This window comes from Maylandia zebra, linkage group LG17, assembly GCF_041146795.1.
Source record: "Maylandia zebra isolate NMK-2024a linkage group LG17, Mzebra_GT3a, whole genome shotgun sequence".
In the NCBI taxonomy this organism is placed as follows: Eukaryota; Metazoa; Chordata; class Actinopteri; order Cichliformes; family Cichlidae; genus Maylandia; species Maylandia zebra.
Genome location: NC_135183.1, coordinates 38938048 through 38953366, shown reverse-complemented (window position 1 = coordinate 38953366; position 15319 = coordinate 38938048). Strand labels below are relative to the sequence as shown.

General features: G+C 41.8%; 2 protein-coding genes across 9 annotated transcripts in view; both read right to left on the bottom strand.

The window, feature by feature from the left end:
- Positions 1-11599, bottom strand: part of csnk1g2b (casein kinase 1, gamma 2b) — a 40702-nt gene extending 29103 nt beyond the window's left edge. Inside the window, exons 1-2 of one of the 8 annotated variants that reach the window (XM_012919849.4) lie at positions 11380-11599; positions 7919-8703 (exon numbers count right to left, since the gene is read on the bottom strand). In XM_012919849.4, coding sequence (XP_012775303.1) covers positions 7919-8146 — 228 coding nt within the window. In that variant the 5' untranslated portion in view covers positions 8147-8703; positions 11380-11599. Of the gene's footprint in view, positions 1-7918; positions 8704-10395; positions 10631-10812; positions 11076-11137; positions 11280-11379 lie in introns of those variants that run through there. The other 7 variants (XM_004553793.5, XM_023152210.3, XM_014407335.3 and 4 more) reach the window with 7 other exon arrangements.
- A 1305-nt stretch (positions 11600-12904) lies between these two features.
- Positions 12905-15264, bottom strand: dmbx2 (diencephalon/mesencephalon homeobox 2). The gene is made up of 4 exons (XM_004553795.3): positions 14984-15264; positions 14159-14331; positions 13523-13698; positions 12905-13387 (listed from the first exon to the last, which is right to left on the bottom strand). The coding sequence occupies exons 1-4, from the start codon at positions 15040-15042 to the stop codon at positions 12905-12907; spliced, it is 891 nt and encodes a 296-aa protein (XP_004553852.1). The 5' UTR covers positions 15043-15264.
- Between the last annotated feature and the right edge of the window lie 55 nt (positions 15265-15319).

The following is a 15319-nucleotide window of genomic DNA, read 5'->3' as shown; positions in this document are numbered from 1 at the left end:
ATTTCAGCTGATCATTGTTTATAACATCTTAAAAACACACACACACACAGCTGATGTGTGTGTGTAACAGTGCAATGCAAAACAGAAAACAATCAGCAGTCCTTACTGTATTTTATTTACACTTATTATATTTTAATTCCCTGATATGACAAAATTTTTCAATAGATTTAAAGAGCCTGTAGTTTCATTTCAAAGCTGACAAGCTTAACTACAGTCAACATGACAAAAAAATGACTCAGTGTCCCTTTCCTAATCATTTGCCCTAGATCCCGTTAAGCCCCAGCAATACGGCAGCATATCTGAATTTCCTACATGGCATCGAGCAGCTTTAACTCTGAACTCGAGCTTTGCCCCCTTCTCTTGCAAAGCAAACTCTCAGAAATAGACCGACCTGAGGTCAGTCTGGCTCTAGGTCTTTTCAAATGACCATCATCTGATTCTGGTTTGGTTATTTTGGCTCTTGTGTACCACCTCAATTACAATCCTGTAAAGAAAGTCAAGGCAGAGCGGTGAAGCATGCATTCACGGCAGTGACCAAAAAGGAGCAAAATGTGAGAAACTGGTGATGATTGAACATTGCATGTAATTTGGCGATGGACTCTCGAGTGTAACTCCTGAAACAGCTGAATGGAAAATGTGACTAGTGCTTTGGTTTGAACCAGGATGTGGACTTAGAAGCTACAATTACACAGCACTCACTGCTCCACAGGCACACACGCCCATACACCATATTCAAACCTATTTTTTATGCTGTCACGATTTTGCAGTGTCAGTGTTTTATGTACTTCTATAAAAAACACCAACATTTAAGACACAGACATTCCTGTGCAGCTTTTATGCCTGTGACAAAATCTTGACAAACATCAAATGTGAGTCTGCATGAACGCACTGTGTTGCTGCCGGCTACCGATTCATTTGAGCAGAGCAGGGGTGGGCAACTCCAGGCCTCGAGGGCCGGTGTCCCTGCAGGTTTTAGATGTGTCCTTGAACCAACACAGCCGATTTAAATGGCTAAATTAGCTCCTGCAGTTCTCCAGAGGCCTGGTAACGAACTAATCATGTGATTCGGGTGTGTTGACCCAAGGTGAGCTCTAAACCCTGCAGGACACCGACCCGCGAGGCCTGGAATTGCCCACCCCTGCATTAGAGGATTAGCTAGCTGACTAAAGGTAGGCTTTTACATACTGTTGACATCCAAGGATCTTTTAACTCAGTCTGCCCAGCATGCACTCTAGAGAGCCAAAGCTAAAGCGTCAAGATGTCACTTGAATTCCTGACAAACATGCTGATAGAGCTTTTGCTCCTTCAAAGTTTTTCAACAACTGCCTCATGGCGAGCTGGTGTAAGCTGCTGAACTAGACCGCAACGAGAGCTGCTTATCATGATTCAGTGGGAGGCAGACAAGAGAGTTGGATCCAACCCCTCAGATTTCCATCACGACTGACCCAGCACTGTGACTGGCTTCACTCAGATACACTGCCTCACTCATATGCCTCTGCACCGGTGACTCAGCCACAGAACATAAAAGAGTCAACCGGAGACAATCATCTGTTCACCAAACATGATTTCAAACTTGAATTTGAAAAAATAAAAAAATAAAAAAATAAAAAAAGGAGTAAGGTATATAATCGACCATGCTATAGTTGGTCCTTCACAGAGCATGCTAGGCATGGTCATTTTCAAACAAACAAGTTCTTTAATAGATCAAATATTTTGTGAGACTATTTGTTGTACTACAATCTCTACATCCTGGAGTTTACCAGCACTTGTATGTAAACTACCACCCCTACTACATTCTGTAACACACAAAGAACGCATTTGTTACCCAACAAAAACAGAACATCACCTCAACAACCAGATATCAGACCGATGAATTATATGTGGTATGGTGATATTAAATATTACTCCATAAATGTGAGAAATGCACAACATTAAAGTCTGTTAAAACCACAAAATAAATAACTAAAATATTTCACAGCGAGTATCAGATAGTATTTATGCTTACAATGGTCATCCCTTGTAGTTACCAGTGTATACTGGTCCTCACTGGAAGCAAAACATTTAGTGAAATACGTAAAGTAACATTAAATGACTTTTTTGTTTCTAACAGAGTGAACATCTGCTCAGTATTATCAGTGCCTCAGCCACATACAAATAGATATGAGCTTTCGTTTGTACCTGGCTGTCTAGCAGCCTGAACATAATGCAGTCCCAACAACCATGCTGCTTCTCACTCCGTTTGTCCTTGTATAAGTTACTTAGTGGAAAGGAAGGAAGCAGTGACACTCCAAATTTGCCATCCATAAACAAAAATAAATAAATAAAGTATAATAAAACACTCTAGCGCTGATGGGGGAACTGCAGATTTACCACAGATTAAGGTTGTTTTTTGCTGCTATTTGACTCAGACTAAGCTATCTAATAAGGCTGTCTAAAACTTGCATAATGCACTCAGCTAGATCATTTCCCTAAATAACAATATGCACTCTGTCTTTTTGCACAGTGAAAAAAACAAAACAAAAAACAGCGTCTTTTAAAGCCACAATAGCTTTACGGTGTTTCTTGATAGGCATCGTGTTCAAGTGTAAAAGGCAGAGACATCAGCAAAGCACATGCACCAATCAGACATTTTGTACTTTATCCAACTTGTAGATTTGACTATAACTAGCCCTAGTTTATAAATTCATATGGTGTCTTTCTATTCCTCAAAACAAATGTTGTTTTCCCCCCCACATCTGAAATGTGTCTGTCTTTAACAAGCACCGTCTACATAAAATACTCCTCTGCATGCACGTGGCTGGCACACAATGCACAGTAGGATGCTGTGTTTACTGTGTTCATCTCCCTAGATGGCCATCCAACATCAGCCCCCTCTCACTGAGCTATAGGGAGGCATTGGCTGTACAATAAGTATCAGCACCACACTACTTATTACTCTCCTCCTGCGTTCAGGAGATATTACAGACATTTGTCATAGCTAAAGGTAGTCATGACCACAAAGAGGAGACTTCATTTATTTGATTCATTACTGCCAATACCAGTTCTGAAGGCGGAAAGTATCACAGGCCATTCCTATCTGTCGATAAACAACCAGCTACATCAAAAGGGATTAGAAATAAAAACCAAACTGAAAAGATTGTAACTCAAAAGTCTGTTCAAAGTGGACTGGTAGACATCCTAACAAAAATGTACGCAAAAACTAAGGGAAGTGGTTGAGAGGGGGTTGAAGACCTCTCGAAAAACAATTAACTACAGATGGTAAGACAGAGCGAGTGCTACATCAAGACAGCAGTATTAAAATGAAAATCTGTAAAATGCCTCATGGATAGAAAGGTTTAGACGAAAACGTTCTGATGGAGATGATGTGTCACTTTACCCTCTCAGTAAAGCCTGATGGGTGGCTAGTGTGTACAGTAAGCCACAACAGCAAGCAGACATTTAATGGTTTTGTTTCTTTAAGACTCTGGGATCTCCCCTTGGGAGTGAAGCCTGCAGTGTACTTACAGCAGCGTCTGTACAGTCCTGCCTCCAACACGTAGGCACTTGCCAGTGTGAGAAAGCACCCAGCTGAACCAAAGACTGACCTACTGTGTGTCCACAAGGCCGGCCAACAAAGACGACCTTTCAGCACTTAGCAGCTTCTCTCTGCAGTAACGTTTAAAGCAATTCTCGATCCACTGCCAGAGGATCGAGTGCACAGGCCTTTCATACCATACCAACTCAATCTCTGTCTCTGCTATTAAGTGGCAAAGCAGGGTGAAACTGACATTCACCTTTTTACTTTGATTCACAGAGGTGCCACCAAAATACCCAGCCAAACACAGCATTCAGCAAACAACAGTACCAGCCAAAGACTAACTAATCATTACATGCCATCCATCAGAGCTTAGCATTTAAAATTGGTTGTTACAACAAAGCAGATTAAAAACTACTTTCGTCAACCAGATTACATTTGTTATCCCAAGAAAATAGTTTTATTAGTTTCTTGGTAAAACAACAATCTTCACTTGACCGGGCATAAAGAAATTTATATTACACACTCTCCCTCTGTCTTTGTTTTCTCATCTACTCATTACTGTACATCAGAGTTTCTCCAAGAGATGTTGTCCAAAATGCACCATTAAATCAGGCTCTAGTCTATATTAAAGTCTATAATAGACCTGTAAGGAGTACTTAGCAAAGCAGAATAAGCAAACTTTAATCTTTTTTTCATACCATTCAAATGCAAAAAAATTTCTACTTTTTTTTTAAACACATATTTAGTAACATTTGTGTTACTAAGTCAGAGGCTCAGTAAACAAGCAGCATGAGAACATCTGATATGTTTCATGTGACATTTACAGTGGGGCAAAAAAGTATTTAGTCAGCCACCGATTGTGCAAGTTCCCCCACTTAAAATGATGACAGAGGTCAGTAATTTGCACCAGAGGTACACTTCAACTGTGAGAGACAGAATGTGAAAAAAAAAATCCATGAATCCACATGGTAGGATTTGTAAAGAATTTATTCGTAAATCAGGGTGGAAAATAAGTATTTGGTCACCTCAAACAAGGAAAATCTCTGGCTCTCACAGACCTGTAACGTCTTCTGTAAGAAGCTTTTCTGTCCCCCACTCGTTACCTGTATGAATGGCACCTGTTTGAACTCATCATCTGTATAAAAGACACCTGTCCACAGCCTCAAACAGTCAGACTCCAAACTCCGCCATGGCCAAGACCAAAGAGCTTTTGAAGGACACCAGGAAAAGTATTGTAGACCTGCACCAGACTGGGAAGAGTGAATCTACAATAGGCAAGCAGCTTGGTGTGAAAAAATCAACTGTGGGAGCAATCATCAGAAAATGGAAGACATACAAGACCACTGATAATCTCCCTCGATCTGGGGCTCCACGCAAGATCTCATCCCGTGGGGTCAAAATGATCATGAGAACGGTGAGCAAAGATCCCAGAACCACACGGGGGGACCTGGTGAATGACCTGCAGAGAGCTGGGACCAAAGTAACAAAGGTCACCATCAGTAACACACTACAACGGCAGGGAATCAAATCCCGCAGTGCCAGACGTGTTCCGCTGCTGAAGCCAGTGCATGTCCAGGCCCGTCTGAAGTTTGCCAGAGAGCACATGGATGATACAGCAGAGGATTGGGAGAATGTCATGTGGTCAGATGAAACCAAAGTAGAACTTTTTGGTATAAACTCAACTCGTCGTGTTTGGAGGAAGAAGAATACTGAGTTGCATCCCAAGAACACCATACCTACTGTGAAGCATGGGGGTGGAAACATCATGCTATGGGGCTGTTTTTCTGCCAAGGGGACAGGACGACTGATCCGTGTTAAGGACAGAATGAATGGGGCCATGTATCGTGAGATTTTGAGCCAAAACCTCCTTCCATCAGTGAGAACTTTGAAGATGAAACGAGGCTGGGTCTTCCAACATGACAATGATCCAAAACACACCGCCCGGGCAACAAAGGAGTGGCTCCGTAAGAAGCATTTGAAAGTCCTGGAGTGGCCTAGCCAGTCTCCAGACCTCAACCCCATAGAAAATCTGTGGCGGGAGTTGAAAGTCCGTGTTGCTCGGCGACAGCCCCAAAACATCACTGCTCTCGAGAAGATCTGCATGGAGGAATGGGCCAAAATACCAGCTACTGTGTGTGCAAACCTGGTAAAGACCTATAGTAAACGTTTGACCTCTGTTATTGCCAACAAAGGTTATGTTACAAAGTATTGAGTTGTATTTTTGTTATTGACCAAATACTTATTTTCCACCCTGATTTACGAATAAATTCTTTACAAATCCTACCATGTGGATTCATGGATTTTTTTTTCACATTCTGTCTCTCACAGTTGAAGTGTACCTCTGGTGCAAATTACTGACCTCTGTCATCATTTTAGGTGGGGGAACTTGCACAATCGGTGGCTGACTAAATACTTTTTTGCCCCACTGTATATACTAAACAATTAGTGAACTGTTTGAGAACTGATTGACAGATTGATACATGTAACAAACAGCATATTTTCTGATTTTGTCATTTTTACAGTGATCAATGAAATCTGTGATAAAACGACAATATTCAACTCATGTCTAACTTATGTTCATAGATAACAGGACTGTTATTTGTTTTAGTCTGTCAGGAAATGCTCAGCAACAGCCTCTGACAAATCAGATACCCTACTTGACAGGCAGTGACACTCACGGGGTTACCCCGGAGAGCTGTGAGATCAGGGACAGACAGAAACAAGTGGACGGGGAACTATCTGCAGTCTGGGTGAAGGGAGAAGCCTTCTTCATGTCAACGCCAGTAATGCCCAGAGCTGTGCCAGCTGTTAAGTGTCCTGACCCATCCTGGCTCTACTATTAGGGTATTCCCATCTCTGGGAATGAACCTAATATGCCACGAAACAGCAGTGTGTGTGTGCGTTTTATTTTTTTTTATTTTTTTTTTATGTATTCACTGAATTTTCTTTCCCGTGTCTGTCCTTTCTTCTATACCCATACGTACACAACCTGCCAACAAACTCACCCAAAGCTACACATGTGCAAACACAAAACATCAACTGTAATTTTACTGTTACATGTTGCTGTTTTTCTGTGTCTTTCTAAAATATCAGATAAATAAAAGCCCAGTAATAACACTGATGCTGAAAATGTACGCCTACAAAAGATAACGATAGTGAACCTGAAAGGAAGCAACAGAAGTCGTAATTTTAACTCTAAAAACAACATGAAAATACACATCAACAACAAAACAAAAAAAGTCCTTAATAACCCCGAGTCTACAGAGTCAAGTCGGGTCTGATGAGCCCTTTGGCAGACTTCACCCTGTTGTTATTTTACAGTCGGAGATGTTGGGTCCAGTAGCCACGAGATCCACATAGTGGTGTTACAGCCCTAATGCCAGATCCAGATATAGCTGGACACCATGGGGATAAAAATACCCAAACAGATGGGAGGGTTCACAGGCAGAGGGGGAGAGGCACCAAGCACAATTAAAGACTTCAGACAAGAGGAGGACTGCAATTACAGCTGTTTGCTAACCTCTGCCTTCTAGTGGTTAGCACAACCTTTAGTTAATACCTATTCAGCGATAACGACCTCCCTCAGAGACAGAAACGTTAACGTTAATCATATATAAATCATATGCCTAGCCCCAACAGTATTAACACCTACTTAGAATGGGAGTTAGACCTCTTCTTCTAGACTGACCAAATTTCAGGGGAAAAACAGATTTCAAACATCAAAGTGGTACAAGTGGCAACAAATTTATGGTGAAGAGAAAAGTTGAAGTGCTGAGGAAATGGCTGAGCTGTCACAGGCTGCCCCAGAATCAAGCAATCAGAAAACAAACAGGCCTTGACATTTCATGTGGTTTTCACAGTCTGTTTGAAAGCTACTAAACCAGTGCCGCTGGGGGAAAAAAAAAACACCGCTCATGCTGACACAAAGCAAGTACACTACTGACTGAGCTTAAGGCCTGTGTGGGATTATTTAATAAGGGCCTACAAATGAATTAACATTATTCTAATGACAAAGAAATTGGTGAAAGGGAAGGAAGTGTAAAAATGATCTTTACAAGAATTGCTACTGTGCATGAAGTGACAAAGGTTACTAAAGAAACAAACAAACACTGGAATGCACTTAAGAAAAATGTTCTTTCAGTCGCAGTTTCTTCACCTCATCCAGAGGACAGCTGACTCAAAAGCATACAAGAGCAGGTCGTGGGAAAAGGGCCCCGTCTGATTGTTCTTATTTACTTCCTGTGTATCTCACTCTCAAACAGTCAAGTGCACAATGAAACTGGGCTGTAATTAAGATAATAACTTTTCACAATAGAGATTTATCAGAATAAGTTATTTGAGGACACCTGGAACAGTAGGTTTTTGTTTTCAATTTCAAGAGATAGTTCAAGAGATACTTACCAACTTAATGGCCACATATTCGTTAGTATAGAGATTTTTTCCCAGCCGCAGTTCTCCAAAGTTTCCACAGCCAATTTTTTTACCCACGCGGAAGTTTGGACCAACCATAAGAACTCCAGAATTGCTCCCTGTACTCCTGCCCCCATGTCCAGGCCTGCTGCTTGTTGTCTTAGACATCTTTTTCCCTTCCTCTGTCTCTCCCTTGCCCCCTCTCTTGTCAAAATCCATAAGCTTGTGATACCCTGGCCTCTCCACGGTTATTTTCCAGCCATGCAAACCATAGAAACTCCAATGACAATGGAGACTGTTTTAGGGAGGGGGGGGGGGGGGGAGGGAGACACCTCACAGGACAGAGGAAAGGTGTTGCTGTTAAAATGCGAAGCGGTTCAGAAGACACTTAAATGAGCCAAAACTGCAGCCGAATGGACCCGTGTGTCTATTGGACAGCTTTTTCCCTTTTTCTTCGTTTACCAGAGGGGCTTCTTTGTTGTGCGTTTCTCCACTCCAGTCTCAGAGCATCATGTCCCCGCCTGACAAATAGGCAGGTGATGTTAGGATGTGTCCAAAGACACACATGCAACACTAGTCATAAAAAAGCACTCGGAAACGCAACTACTGCATCCACAAGGCCACTTGGGAACATCTCCTGGAGTGCCTCATTCCTTCTGGTCAGCCTTCAGTGACACTTTGGACGCTCTCCATGATGCAGGGCCACAGCTTAGCGGGCAACCCGGAATTACACTGACAGCAGGAACGAACAGTCTGGGGTGATGTTGGTTTGTTATCTGAAAAAGAAAAACATGGCCAGAAATCAGTCCATAGGTTGTGATGTATTTTGGTATTGTCTCGACTAAGAGCCCAGGCCATCATTTACACACAACCCAATCATTACTCACGCTTACAACTGAAATTAGCTTGTTTGGAGATGGACAATTTGGACTGTAATTGCAGAAATAAAAGCTCTGCAATGGCAGGTACCTGCCATAACTTTACAAACCATCTACAAAACAATTAAAAATGGTAAAAATGCTGGTAAATTTAGCAAATTAATCACAACTTGTTCCAGCAACACTTGGGCCTTTATGAAATTAACATTTTCGACAGGGAAAAAAACAAACAAATTCAAGCCTTTTGCATGAGTATCACATTATATCTACAGTGGCTGTTCCTTACTACGGCTGAAATGAGATCTTTATGCAGACTGACGCAAAGCAAATTCAATAAAGGAATCAATACGAGGAGAACTGTTGACCTCAGACATGAGAAATTACAGATAAAATATTCTAAAAGAAACCATGTAACAATGTGCTGTGTGTTTATAATGAAGACCAACATAGCTAATACTGCTAAATAACCATCTTGTTGTCGTCTTTCACAACCACACGCAGGAGTCTCTGCACAGAGCCACTCCGTCATGTCCATGATCTAAGATGTTGCTGAAGAGAGCAGGTAATGCAGGCGCTAGCTTGGGGCAGCTACTCTTTCCTATGGAAAGGCACTTACACAGATCAATGACTGCTGTAATGCTTCATCTAATCACAACATTTGCATCACTGGACAACATTATTGGAAAGATTCAGAAACAGTCTAGTCCACAGCTAGCTCAGCCGTGTCTGACCATCACAAGATAAAAAACACAGTATCATCAGCTAGAAGTTTGCTAGGGATGAGCAAGTAATTTTTTGTGTTTAAATACGTCTTTACTACAACGACACATTTGTCAAAGTGACTCTGGCCAATGCAGAATTCATTCCAAAGACTACAATGAGAAAAACAAAGCACTATATTATATATATATACCTAGGTTGCTTTGCATATGGTGACACTTACTACAGGAATTGTGGCGAAACTAACCTTGCCGGTCACGAGATAAGATGAACACTATGTGACGGAGTAAAACTTATCAGCTTGTGCATGCCAAAAGATGACAGCAGCTCCTGGAATGGTAGAGTGCATTATGCGAGGCACTTCATTTTTCAAGCTGCCGGAGGCCAATACACTATCAACACATTTAAAAATAACAACATGATGTAAGGACATTGGGCAAGTATGGGAATATTTCTGAAAAACACCAATGACCTCAGTATCTTGCTGTCTTGGTTAACTTTCCGTAGGCTGCCCATGTTTTCAGTCTGTCCCATTTAAGGAAGTGGTGCATTGTTTTTCCCATGACAGCTATTTGACATAACTATAGAGTTGTTAAAAACATGCAAAGCGAACAGCGACATATTTCACGTATCGAGAAGGTATTTGGAAGCACAAAGACAGTCCATTTATGAATGATCCCCCTCCAAAAGAAACCTCCCTAAGCCAGATAATGTCCCTAAGGCCAGTTTCATAAAGCTAACTAGCAATAACACTAGCAGGACCGTTTCAAACCGTGTAAATACGAACACAAACACCCACAGAAAATACCCCAAAATGCAAATGAGCAGCGGTAACCAAACCGGAATGGCAAATTTTCCCTCGTCACTTACCTTCCTTTTTTAGCTTAGGTTAATGATAGCTAGTTGCTAAGTTGCTACTGTCTTAACAGCTGTCATTTAGCGTTAGTTTCGGACAACCCAAAGACTCGCTTTCTATACTTGTTAGCCGATTTGTTTCCCCATAAAGAACGATAGATGGAAAACGCCGTTTTAAAAAAGTGAATACCGTCGGTATGAGCTTTAAGAAAGGCTCTGTAACATTACACTTGCTGGCTCGGCGGGCAAGGCCAGATACTCTAAAGCTATCGTAGCGCTGGCTAGGAAGCCCGAGTTAGCTTGACATCCTTCAGTCGTAGCTAGCTTGACTATTTAATTAAGAATTAACGGTAAGTGAATGTAAACATTTAATTTCAAGTTGTAGTTAAGCCAACATGTCACACAGTTGAATTAAGGTAACCTAGCTCGTACCTGCCAAAAACACCGATCCTCTTGGCCCAACGTCTGCTTTAAAAAAAAAAAAAAAAAAACCCAGCCGACGATGTAACGCTAGCCAATTTGTTAACAACACAGTATCACAACAACACGGGCTACCTGTTAGCAAACACATTCAAATTAAATAAGTCGAAGCCTTACAGAGAATCAAATATTCATTGACTGACATTTCCTGAGCTACATATACGTGGCTAGTTAGTAAATGCTTAATAACCGAAAAATAACGTCCCAAGCGAGGCTGTTACAAATATTATCGACTGAAAAAAATACTATAATATAACTATATATATCTTTGAGTCACCTCATAATGTCGCTTTTATGTTAGTTCAGATAACAGCTACAGCCATTACCCGGACCACTGCCGGGCAACTCCTTAATCCTAAACAAGCGAATGCACACCAACGGCAGCCCGGGATCTCTTACCGCTTAGCTCTCAAGCTAGTCATTTAGCAAGCTAGCACGCCAGGCACGTTAATAAACTGCGTTGCGGCTTTTTGAAAAACAGCCGCTGGGAATGAAGCCCTGTCACGGAAGAATGGTTACCTTTAAATGTTAGCTATCGAAACGCAGTCGAAGTCATGGTTCTGCGTTCGTCGCTATCTTCCTCGTCTGGTGCCTCTTATCCTCAAGTTGCTATGATTTCACTGTTGTCTCTTTAAGCCTCCCTTAACTGCACAGCGTCACCCGGGCTCACGCCACACGGCGCTACGCTGGAAAACCGGCGCAACCGCTTTGGTGAATAACCAGAAACATCAGGCGATCGTAGCTCCCCGACTACGTGCTCCAGACCAGACCGGTTGCTTTTGATTGACACATGTGCACCACCGGTAAAACTGAAACTAACATGCTGCAAGTGTAGAGCTGCTCAGCCCGGCGAACATCTACTACTACCGTCCTTTTAAAACGTACTAGTACTGATACTACACTGTAATTTACAGTGTAGTACTAACCCTTTTACAGTCTGTAAAAGGGTTAGTACTACACTGTAAATTACAGTGTAGTACTAACCCTTTTACAGTCTGTAAAAATACTCCTTTACAGATAAACAGGGAGCATATAGTTGAAGCATACATTAGGTTGTAAAAGTCCTTCAAGCTTTTCAGTCCGTTGTGACTGAGGCAATAACGCAATGGTAATAATAATAATGATAATTGGTACTAATTATTGTTATTAATAATTAATTCATGTCAAACATCACTTAGATTTTAAAATATTTTAATGAAAAAAAGACAAATATACAATTTTACTAACTGTATGTACAATTTACAACAGTTTACAATAATTACAACATATTTCCTGAATTATGGGATAATTTACATGTAAGTGACTGAAACTGTCTAGTAAAGGTAGTGGAGTGAAAAGTGCTGAAAATCTTGGATCAGAAGTTAAAAGTTACATAAAATCCTCACAGTACGAATACCTCAAAGTGAGCTGGTATTTGTACTTGCTTCTTTTTTTCTTTTCTTTTTTAAATACCACTGGAAATATCAGAGTTTTAACTTCCTTTCCAAAATGTCTGAGTAGGTTCTCAGTCACCCAGGCCATTGTAGTCTAAGGTGCTTGGAAAGAAAAGCGACTGGACTTCTTTAAGTTTCCTGAAGACGTTTCACTTCTCAGCTGTGAATCTTCTTTAGTTCAGAAAGAGCTTAAAGAAGTCCAGTTGCTTTTCTTTCCAAGCTGCTCACACTTCATTTCCAACAGTTCCACTGTTTTCCTGGCTATGGTCTATACCATAATCCTCTCTTGAAAGAGAACTCTGAGTCTAAAATAAATAATAGAAAGAGCAGGTGCCAGTGATTTTATTTAACATTTCTATGCTTCAGTGCTCAGTTACAAAATGACTTTTCCCAAATGCTTTTGCTATGTTTTTTAATTGTCTACCCCTAATCCTAGTACTTAGCAGTGTAACAAGCTATATAGCGCTGAGCAGATTAGGAAAAATGAACTGTGAAAGTACAGAGTGTTACATCCGTTTATGCAGACAGGTGAAACTCACAGAATATAAACATATACTTTCAGCAGGTTTCAGGTTTGTCTCTCACAGGACTGCTTCAGGGGTCCACATCACTTACAGCCCCAGATGCGGATGTTGCACTGCTTTACTAGAGCAAGGAGTCTGAAGGGAGACGCTACAGTTTTTTGTAAGTGACAATGTAGGAATCCCGAGGGTGGAGCTGTGCTGCTGCATGACGGGCCAGAACACCGGAGGGAAGGCGAGCTCAGTGGACAGCACTCCTACAACTGGCTGGTGAGGTGTGTGACTATAACACTCTCCTGCCATGAAGGGGAAAAGCGGAGGAGAGGGAAGTCGTAGGGGGCACTGTGAGGTGTCAGAGTCTAAATCCCTGCTTTTGGTCACATCAGGAGGAGGAGGCGCTGATGGGATGCTCCTGTCACCGCATGATAAGGTGATGTCCTGTTTGTCTCTAGCCTTGATGTCCTCGTGTCCTGCTTTGCTGTGATGTGGAGCTTCCTCCAGACTCTGGTCTCTGGACAGAGGGGAGCATCGTTGACCTTTACGAAACTTTGCCCTCCTGTTCTTGAACCACACCTGGATGAGGAAGACAGGACGACCGATGCGCCACAAATAAGTGAGGTGTTTTAACACTATTAAAGCTTAATGCAGTGACCCTCAAAGTTAAACATGCATTTTTATTTTAAGATTATACTTGAGGTGTGCTCTCACCTGAATGCGAGCCTCGGGCAGGTTTATACAAACAGCCAGCCTCTCTCTCATGCCAACATCTGGGTACTGCGTCTGCTGGAAGGCTTTCTCCAGAGCCTGCAGCTGCGACACTGTGAATGCAGTGCGGCTGCGGCGCTGCTTCTGCTGGTTGCCATAGCGAGCCTCGAGGATGAGCTCTGGCAGGAAGAAAATGGGAGCAGCACATCACTTCAGGCACGTTTTCAGCAACTTACAGAGGATCAACAAAAATGTCAACAATATCAAAAGGACAACAACAGTCACTTAAACCAGGAATAATTCTTAAGCACCATGTTTAAATGGGTCACTATGAGTTTGGGATGGAATTCACTGTGTTTTCTGTACTGGACAAACATATCTTTTTCTCACACTGTACAAATATTTAAACAAATAGCACTATAAAATATACTTATATTGATGTTTGTGTAAATATTACATTATAAAGATTACATTATAATCATGCAGCAACGAGACTGCTTCCCTGAGGCTCAATATCGGTCATAATTTGTGTTATTAATCTGAAAGTAACTGTAGTTATTGATATATGCTGTGCTGTAAAAGATTAATGTACATTGTGAGAAAAAGAAAAAAGTAATCCCACCGTGGTGACTGACCCACCTGCCAGCCTCTCCGCCACAGTGAGTGTGTGCACTGTGGGACCTGCTGCAGAGTATGCGTGGTATTGCTCCGCCATCTGGTGGCGCAGGTCCACCAGCATGGAGTTAACTCCGTGGAAGGGGTACACGCCGCCGCTGGACGTCCCGCAGAAATTCAAGGAGTTCATGCTGAACCTGAAGAAACAGAGAGACTTCATTACCTTCAAGATTGTGCGTTTTTTCCCTTTACTGTGGTATCGATACAATAACTGCCCACCGAAGCGAAGTTAAGATTAATCGAAAATCCAGAGTTTAAGTCTCCACATCACCGCCAGCTCCTCTCCAAACGAATTAACTACTAATTAAATGGGAACACGGTGACACTTGTCTTATTATAAATTAATAAAAGACCATATTATTTTTTTATTGTAATAAAATCTGAGCGAGAATGAGCATAAACTCTATTGATATAAACTCCACTGATTTCTCTGAAATGACGTCATTATTTACGCTGGTGTAACAGAATCTGAAGTTCTGTGCGTAAACGGGTCAAAGTAGATAAAACGGTATAATTGCCTCTTTCGATAATAGTGATATCAGTGTGAACGGATCTAGGATCACGTCTGCACTCGTGGGTTATCACTTCTGCTTCTGCTTTAGAGCTATTTCTGTTTTGACTGCCGTTTAACTCGCAGTTTAGAGCTCAAAAGTCTTAGTTCGTAAATTCAGTGATATCATCACGCAGCCAGGAAGCTAAACTAGAATAGTAAGTTGCTATCCGGGTTAAGACGTTACTCAAATCTCCTCCTTTCTTTTATTTAAGTTTTAAAAGTGTGCGTGTTTTTACCTGATACTCGAATCCAAAGCAGAACCGTGAGATCCAGCTCCAAGTGCGTCTTTACGCATGCACACAGGTCGGCCAGTAAACGGTAGTCCAGGTTTTTTTAGTCCAATTTGGGCCTTATATCCTCGCAGAGCAGCGCTCTTTGTCGTGGCATGGGCTTAATTCTCCCAAACCATTCTCACCCACGGCTATTTAAGAAGCGTTTACCCAGGCTCCCCTCAGCCATTAGCCAATAGAAAGAAAGGTATTAGCCGGGATTAGGTGGGATGAGGGGAGAGAGGGGGGATGCGAGGAGCTCAAGTTTTTGAAACTATTGAACTTGAGAGATTTATGCCAAGG

Coding starts and splice junctions, on each gene's coding strand:
- dmbx2 (XM_004553795.3), bottom strand. CDS start 15,042: ATGCGTAAAGACGCACTTGGAGCTGGATCTCACGGTTCTGCTTTGGAT. Junction 14,332..14,983: donor GCTTTGGATTCGAGTATCAG/GTAAAAACACGC, acceptor CTGTTTCTTCAG/GTTCAGCATGAACTCCTTGA. Junction 13,388..13,522: donor TGCCCGAGGCTCGCATTCAG/GTGAGAGCACAC, acceptor TTCCTCATCCAG/GTGTGGTTCAAGAACAGGAG.